Consider the following 8,895-nt stretch of genomic DNA (forward strand, 5'->3'; position numbering starts at 1 on the left):
ACTTTAAGTGTTTTCTTGTAAAGTTTACAATATCACTCTATCTAGCATTCTTCCTTTAATTATATTGATATTTAATTTAACTGGTAAAACTTTGTGTCTTACAAACTCGAATTAAAATTCTCACAATCTAAAGAAACATTCTTAATTTCATTGTCAGTAAAATATTCTTCGGTGAAAATTCAGAGTTTATACCTCCATTACCAAGAAATACCATACAGGCCCAACAACACAACCACACAGACGATCTCATTGCTTAGAAACATAGCGTCCAGTAAACCATTCTAAGGATAGCAATCGTTTGTGACTACAAACGGTCAGCAGCCTTGAACTTGTACATGAGCATCATAAGTAGTAAAAAGTGTTGAAACTCGTAGATTAACGTTTCCCAAATGACATCGGTCTGACCTAAAAAAAAAAGACGCGTCATCATTACCGTTCTAAACTACTTCTAACCCAAAATCTACGGACGATCCATCAGACGAACAGAAATAGAACTACTGTGATATCAGCCCAAGCATAACCCAGAAAGTTAAAAAAATCTGCAAGCAAAGCAAAATAACAGAGCAAGACCACTTTTATCTTTTAAGATTTCAGTGGGAAAGGCCATAAAATTATGAGCTTGTAGAATTTTTCGAAAAGACCACTTTTGAAGAGATAAAAGTAATAACCAAATGATGCATATTTTGTTTTTGAAGTTTCACCTCAGAGATAATATCAGATTCATTTAGCATGTAATTCTAAAAATCAAAGGTTTAGTTTGGTGAGAAAGTGTTTCTTGTTTTAAGGCAGTCCTGCATTCCATTTAAGGATGATGATGGGAACTATGCGCTACCAATTATTTTGGAAGAACAAACAGTGCATATTCAAGCAACCAAAATTATTCATATCTCTTCCCTCAACTTGAATGTGGAGTAACTACTTGTCTCGATACTTCATCTGAAATCCATTTAGGTCTAAGCCTTGAACATACAATGATGTGCAAAGTTTAAGGACCAGTCAGGTTTTCACCTGTAGCTTCTCATAGCAGGGGCCTGGATATCGGAAAGGCATACCAAAGGAACCTCGTGAAGTACAGAAAATAAGGAAACAACACGGACACAACAACGGAAACAAAACGGTACAGAGGGACTTTAATCAAAATGGCAACATAGCACTGAGTGCTATGATACAGACACATCACTGCCAAAGATTGGACAAATGGAATAGGTGGTTTTCAGTAGGAGATGTAGCCACACCTAATGTCGATGCAGGCTTTGCACCGCCCCTTCATACTTAGAACAACGTTGTTGATAAGTTCTTGTAGTAACATTGTCAATTGCTCTGTCAGCGCTATCTTCAGCTGGTGAACATTTTTCTGGTGGGTGTGGACGTGCCTCTAGGCGTCTCCCCAGAGCGTCACATGTGTCTTAGATGGAATTTAGAGTGGTTGAACGGGCAGGTCAATCCATACGAACAATGTCTCCACTTTCTAAAAGCAATCAACAGCAGCTGCAGTGCGATGGGCTGTGGTGCTATCATCCGTAAACACGAACTCCGGGCCAATGGCACCTCAGAACAGAGGCACATGGGGAATGATTACCTCCGTACAGTAGCGTGCACAACATACTTCTCAGAACAGGTCTGCACCCATCAGGAAGGTCACCTGCAGATTGTATCAAAGTGTTTATCATGAGGAACCCTTTCATTCGAGGAAGAAGTAAAACTAAGGCAAATAATTAACAGTTAATTTAGTAGAAAAGGATTGTCCATTAAAATTAAGACAACAGTTTCCTTCTCAGAACATTTTTCTATAATATGAGTTGTCTCTATTTATTCGAAAAGTTTTTCTCTCCATTTAATTCTTACTTATACACCGAAGAGCCAAATCATTATGACCAGCGAGTAGTTATGCAAATCGAAGCAACTGCAGATGAGCTATGGCGCGTGCACTTGTCTGGACACTGTGTAAAACACCTGATACTGAGCTCCGTTAATCACTGTTACTTTTGTTATTCAGGTGGGAAAGGCAGCGGACTTAAGCGAGTTTGACAAAGGCCAAATTGTAATGGTCAGACGACTGGGTCAGAGCATATCCGAAACGGCACGGCTGGTGGGATGCTCATGGTAAGCCATGGTTAGTACTTATTGAAAGTACTCCACGGAGGGGAAATCCACAAACTGCCGGCTAGATGATGAACGACCGTGGTTAATCGATGCTCGAGGTGAGCGAAGGCTCTCCCGGATGGTATGTGGCAACAGAAAGGCGACTGTGACGCAACTCGCCGGTGATTGGAATGCTGTGACCGGCCGGGAGTCCCAACACACAGTACATTGAGAACTCTACTGAAAATGGAGCTGCATAGCCGCATTCCGCTCCGAGAGCCCATACTAACTACGGTTCACAACAACATTGAATCTGGACCTTGAGTGATTGGAAGAAGGTCGTCTAGTCCGATGAATCACGTTTCCTCTTGCACCATATGGACGACCGGGAACGTTTGAGTCGTTTACCTGCAGGTGTGATGCAGCGTGGATGCACCGTGGGACGAAAAGAAGCCGGTGGTTGTGGTGTCATGCTTTGGGCGATGTTTTTGCTGGGAATCCTGGGTCCAGTCATCCTGGGTCCACCTACCTAAACATCTTTGCTGACCAGGTACACCCTTTCATGGCAATAGTCTCTGGCGATGCCGTCTTTCAGCAGGATAATGCGCCAGTCTACACCGCCCGAATTGTTCGAGTCTGGTTCGCAGAACATAAAGACTTCCAGGTATTGCCCAGCCATGGTCGCAAACTGCCGATCTGTGCTTTGGCACAGTGACACACCTGACAGGTCTGCTCATAGGAATGGTGCACGACTCGAAGATTTGTTCCTCACAACAGGACTTCAAGTTATAAACCGCCCTGGTCCTCTCCACACCTACAGCGGCCCCCTTTGGGAAAGCAACATTGACGTTACAGCGGCGACTCCAGATATTTCTGTCAAGCTCGCCAGATGGACTGTAAAAGAATCCTGGACTACATTCGGACCACAGAGCGATTTCATTCTCCCTCGTTCGCTCTCTGGAACGTACCCCTCCAGTCCCCAGAGATGTGATACGTTATAACGTCAAGAAGGCTGACTGGGAGCGCTTTCGAACTGAACTGTCAACGAGACCCCCTGAAGATAATCCACTCTTTGACACACTAACTCCGAATGACTGTGTAAAAAGCATTACCGCTACTATCACAAGCGTCTGCGCCCTTACCATCCCACGCAGAAGGCCCTACAGGTATGCTGTCCCTTGGGGGAACCACCAGCTAGACGATCTCAGAAGAAGGGTCCACCATGCCAGGAAAATGTTCCAGCGGGCAAGGGCGACGATGTCCTCCCAAGAGATTACGGCAGCCAGGGAAGCTTATCGCACAGTCAGAAATGAATATACCAAAGAAATTCGCAAAAACAAAAAGCAATCGTGGCAAACTCTGGACTCTATCTCCGGAAATGAGAACCCCTGGGGCATCGTTTCCAAAATTGTAACAAATAAATTACCACGTGGAGAGGTGCTTGATACAACACTAAAAATAGACGGTATTTCCACCTATACCTGGGAGGACACTATAAATAACATTCTTAATACCATTTACCCTGTTGAAAAAGCACCCTTGACGCAACAGCAACAAGAAATTATCAACCAGAATTTAAAATACCACACAGCAACGGTGGAGCCCCCGTTCACCGGCTTTGAGATGGACCTGGCAATCAACAAGATGAAAGATGGAAAAACACCAGGTGCAGACCTGCTGGAGGTAGAAGTTCTCAAAAAATTCGCTGAGGTCTGCCCAGCTATACTTCTAAGCATACAGAATAATTGCCTGGCAGAGGGCACCTTCCCAGCTTTATGGAAGACTGCAACCTTAAAACTAATTCTGAAAAACTCGGACAAGTCACCACAGAACCCAGCCTCATATCGCCCGATTGCCTTACTCTCCGTGACGGCAAAACTACTGGAGCATCTACTCTTGTTTCGACTTTCTGCCTGCTACGAGGAACACCAACTCTCCTCAGAAAAACAATATGGCTTTAAAAATGGCTGCAGCACTGCTATATTGGTGGACTTTGCTGGAGCTTTCGACCGCCTCTGGTGGCCCAGCGTTTTTCGGAGACTTCGGCAATCAAATGTTTCTAAAAATCTATATAACAGTTTGAAGTCTTATGTAACCAACAGAAAAGTACGAGTTACTAATAAATATCAGACAATTACCTGATTCATCCACTGGGGATGTCCGTAGGGCTCTGTGCTTGGCCCGTTCCTTTGGTCTATTTTCTTAGACGAGTTCCTGGGCTTGGACCTTCGGGGGGCTGAGCCCTTGGCCTTTCCGGACGACCTTGTCCTCTTGGGGCGTGCGGAAACTAGGTCGTCCTTGAAAATTATTGCAAATGCGGCGCTTGTGAAGCTCCAGATCTGGGCAGCCTTGCACAACCTTACCATCTCGGCAGAAAAACAAAATCCATTCTCCTCAAGGGCAGGCTACAAATTAGAAGACCACCTACAATGAAATTAATCTTTACTCCCATCCGACTGTACACAGAGGTTACATTCTTAGGTATTTACATTGACTCGGGTCTTACTTTCCATAACCACCTGAAATATCTAGCCACCAAAATCCGGAAGTATGCCGCTATGATCAAGAGGGTGAGCAGAGCCGACTGGGGCCTGGAGCACAAAGCTCTGACCCTCATATACAAAGCAGTATATGTCCCGATTGTTTGCTATGGTGCCTCCACCTGGTATAGATAAGCTACACTAACAAAAAACAAACAGAAGCTGGATACAATTCAAAGGTTCATGCTGCTATCAATTAGTAGGGCGTGCCACACTGTTAGCACCCCTGCCGTGCAAGTTCTAACAGGTTGTCAACCACTCTACCTAGAAGTAGTCAGACGAGGCCTATATTACCACCTTACGAAAGGAACTCCAGCTGAAATAGTAAATCTCCAGCTGGATCTTGCAAATGACCCCAAGATAGAGAAGAGGAGAATCACCCAACACCTGAAAGCGATATGGCAACAGAGCTGGGAAACCACGCAGAAAGGAGACATCACGAGGCGATCCCCCCCAACTATAAACCATACTCACCCAGAGCCCGCTCCCTGGTTCTCCACTGGTCTGCACATGACGTTTATTATCACTGGACACGGCCCCTTCCGTCAGAAACTCACAGCTATGGGGATTGAAAGAGACCCGTGGGGCCATTGTGGAAAAGAAGAGTCCTGGGGGCATCTCATGTATGAGTTCCCTGCCTATGACAACAGTAGAATAAAGTTTGCTACCGCAATTCAAAGGAATCCACGTAACCAAGAGTCCTCACTGCTGCTCGATGAAAACACATACAGGGCACTAACTGTGTATGCTCAGGAAATCTTCGCACTCAGGCTAGCCAAGATTGCTGAAATGAGAACAACATTAGATCATGCTGCCCAGGGCCTGAATCAGACTGGGGTGTGTTAGCTCCTTCTCTGCTAGAGGACACTGACCTGACAACTTGCTAATCCTTTAAGGGTAGGAACACTGCTGGTACCATTCTGGTGCGGGACCGCTGGCACTCATCGAGTGCAGGACACTGCTGCAAACCCCTTATAGGGTAGGATCAGCCGGCACCGTTCTTGTGCGGGATTGCTGGCACTCAAGAGAACTCCTGAGTGCGGGATACAGAGTCCCCTGGCCTCTGGTGATTATGCAGGGGCACCTGTCCCCTGCTAGTTTAACTCCCACTCCCAGACCTCTATTTTCACCTCACAAAGAGCGGACTGCTCCTCAACTTCAGTCCGTCCGCCTTTTCCCTCTTTCTGTTCCTTCTAACTCGTACTCCTACCCTATGTTTTCTGCCCCCTCCTTTTTTTTTCACTTGACCTTTGTCAGGTAGCCAGGGAACCCTGGCAAAGGCTAGCCAGAGTATAATGGGCAGTCTGGCTCACCTCCCAGTGGTGGTGGCGGGCAACGTGGGGTCACACTAGGGGCTCTGCGGCCAAGCAGCCAGACACACGTCAACAAAACATAACACTACTCTGACAGAAACTAGACATTACACTTTTTCTGGCTTTTACAGAGCATAACCATGGTACTTCTTCACAAAGTACCATGGTGCAGATGTGGGAAACCACAGGTGGCACCTTTCACAAAACACTATCCCACTATGCCACTATTGCCCTGCCGACCAAATGTCCCAGACATGACATAAATTCCATCGAGCATCTGTGGTTTGTGTTGGAACAGCAACTCCGATCTGCGGCTTCTCAACCACGGAAATTACAACAGTTAAAGGAATTGCTGGATACGTGTTGGTAACAGATACCACAAGACATATTTTGAAATCTTGTAGTGTTGATTCCTCGCGGGGAACGAGCTGTTTTAGCTGCATGTGGAAGACCAACATCATATTAGGTAGGTGGTCATAATGTTTTGGCTCATCGGTGTCTATAAATCCACACAGAAATACATTGGTTTACGCTTATTTTTGGATAAGTTTTAGTCCAGCCAGTAGCATGAACTGTGACATTGAAAAACACTAAACGGTAACAAAATGTCTTTTGTTAGATGAGGTACTTAAATATTTCTTTTCCTACGATATGTATTTGTATAACGCATTGTATTTTATAAATCTTTAAAATTGCTTTATTACCAACTTTGCATTTAACTGAAATAAATGGTTTGTTTTTTTTTTAGAATTTTTTTTATTACAACTGCTCTTTCGTTTTGTTTTTCAGAAATGTGTGCCAGACGATTTTGAAGGAGATTGCTTTGAATATTGTGAGTATTAATTAGTTTGAATGAATATTATTTCACTTTGAGAAAGGAAATATTTTTTTTTCAAATACTCTTAAATCAAATCAAATTTATCAAAAGTAATATTAATTTTGTCATACGCTAATCATTCCGTCTTGGAATTTTCATTTTCTGGGGGCTCTTAAGTAGTTCAGCGGCTACGATTGGGTTTTTGTACCTTTATTACGACATGAATTTTAATTAGCTTTTTAGGGTTTGTAGTCGGTCGAAGGACCCTTAAAATGTTTCTCGGTTGTCTGTCTGTCCCACCGTCTGTCACACAATTGTATCTCTGAAACTACTCAAACTACTGACTTCAAATTTTGCATGGGTTTGTACATTGTGTTGACCAACATAACGCCATATCGATCGTTGTTGACAAAAATTTGTCTGAGAAAAGGGGGTAAAATGTCTGAGGCGGACAAAAAGTGTTGTCGACAACCTATAGCTTATTATGCACCGTTGGAAAGAGCTCACACAAATCAAACAATTCACTACCTAATTGTGGTCATTGCGGATTTGAAACAAAAACAAATGTCGAACAATCTCTTAGTCTACTACTCTCAATCAGAGCTCTGTGTATGATATCGGGTCCCAATAAGGTTATGCTCAAAAGAGATGTTTCTTCTTTGAATTGGACGGATGAGCAGGAAATCAGCTATGCAGAAGGACGCAGTGGCCACCCAGTGCGACTGTTTTTTTGTGTGTGTGTTTTTAGCAAAACAAGAAAGCTAAATCTGTGCATCTTCGGTATTTTCTATCATTTTTGTTCATTATTCATTCGATTTGTCTGTTTCCTCGGCGAAAATCCAGTTTCCAGGACTGGAGCGATTTGTCCTTCACTCGAGGCTGCTAAACTCGTCCATAAAGAAGAAACCGCCGATAAAAATTACTTCCGTGTTGATAAGATTCGATGCAAGACTTTTGTTTTTAAAGATGGTTTGGTAGAATGGTTAGCATGATCATCGTCGTAGTACGAGAAGGGCAGAAAGGGTGATAATGTGTTTCCATGTGACCACAACTGAGTTCTCTGCGTCAAAGAGTATCGACCGCTAAAAATCTGGATATATGAAAAGTTCTATCAGCTTAATTTAAACTGGACCACATTCGAAACTGGACTGTCTTGAATTTCCACTTGAACTTAATTTCCGGTTCTTGGTTCTTCCGTAAGGAAGGACCAACTCTTCCACCAAGACAAAAAGGAGATCGAAGAGAGACAATAAGTAAAGTGTTATGCAATGCAAACGTGGTTGCAAACTATTCCCGATCTTAGAAAAAAAAAATTCCTGAATAAATGCTCCAAGAAATAACCATGAACCATTCACACGAGACCAAAATAAGAAGAAAATTTTAATTCTAAGAAATCTGGTGAATCACTTAAATGTTTTATTAATGTAATAAATAAATTATTATAATCACTAAAAAAATTAATGACATAAACAAAATAAACAGTTTTACTCACTTTGTGTAAAATGTTTACGATAACAAATATTGAGTTTAAATCTGAAATGCTAATAAGTATTTAAATATATTTCAGAAATAGTTTTCGAAAATGTTATCCATCGCGGCCGTTCCACTGAAGCAAGAACTGTACCATGTAACCAGCGAACGGGTCTTGGAGTTTTGAAATTTGTTTATTTTTTGTCTTTAAATTTCTTTGTTTTTAAACAGTAAAGAAATGTACCAAAATGTTTCTGATCAAAGTGCCACCAGGGAAGAAATATGCACAATAAAATGCACAATGAGCAATGTTATTTTGTTTCAAAGAAACCATCTACCATGTACAGCAATAGAAGAAAAAAAATACACGATCATGCAATTATACAATAAAAAACAATATATAATATACAATAGCACAATAATAAAAGGAAATTCTAATGTCTAAATTGAGATATTTACAATGAGATATTAATACTGTGTTCTAAGCACATTGACAAAATATTTGGCTTATTCCCAAAGAGGAAATGAAACAGTCATTGTGATTTAAGGTGTAGAGTACCAATTAAAGATATGGAAGGTTCTGATTCGAACAAAGTTGGGCGAGTTTCTGTAGTGCAAGAGCCTGCACGATTCCTTTGAAGATTACAGTCAAATCCATATTGAGTTCATCGGT

General features: G+C 42.4%; 1 protein-coding gene across 1 annotated transcript in view; it reads left to right on the forward strand.

Moving 5' to 3' along the window:
* LOC150086366 (uncharacterized) overlaps positions 1 to 8,392 on the forward strand; it is a 29,385-nt gene extending 20,993 nt beyond the window's left edge. Inside the window, exons 5-6 of the mRNA XM_090371333.1 lie at positions 6,725 to 6,767; positions 8,320 to 8,392. Coding sequence (XP_090227459.1) covers positions 6,725 to 6,767; positions 8,320 to 8,321 — 45 coding nt within the window. The 3' untranslated portion in view covers positions 8,322 to 8,392. The remainder of the gene's footprint in view (positions 1 to 6,724; positions 6,768 to 8,319) is intronic.
* Positions 8,393 to 8,895: the final 503 nt, after the last annotated feature.

Source organism: Mastigoproctus giganteus, chromosome 4 (assembly GCF_048544385.1).
Source record: "Mastigoproctus giganteus isolate SK-2022 chromosome 4, ASM4854438v1, whole genome shotgun sequence".
NCBI lineage: Eukaryota > Metazoa > Arthropoda > Arachnida > Uropygi > Thelyphonidae > Mastigoproctus > Mastigoproctus giganteus.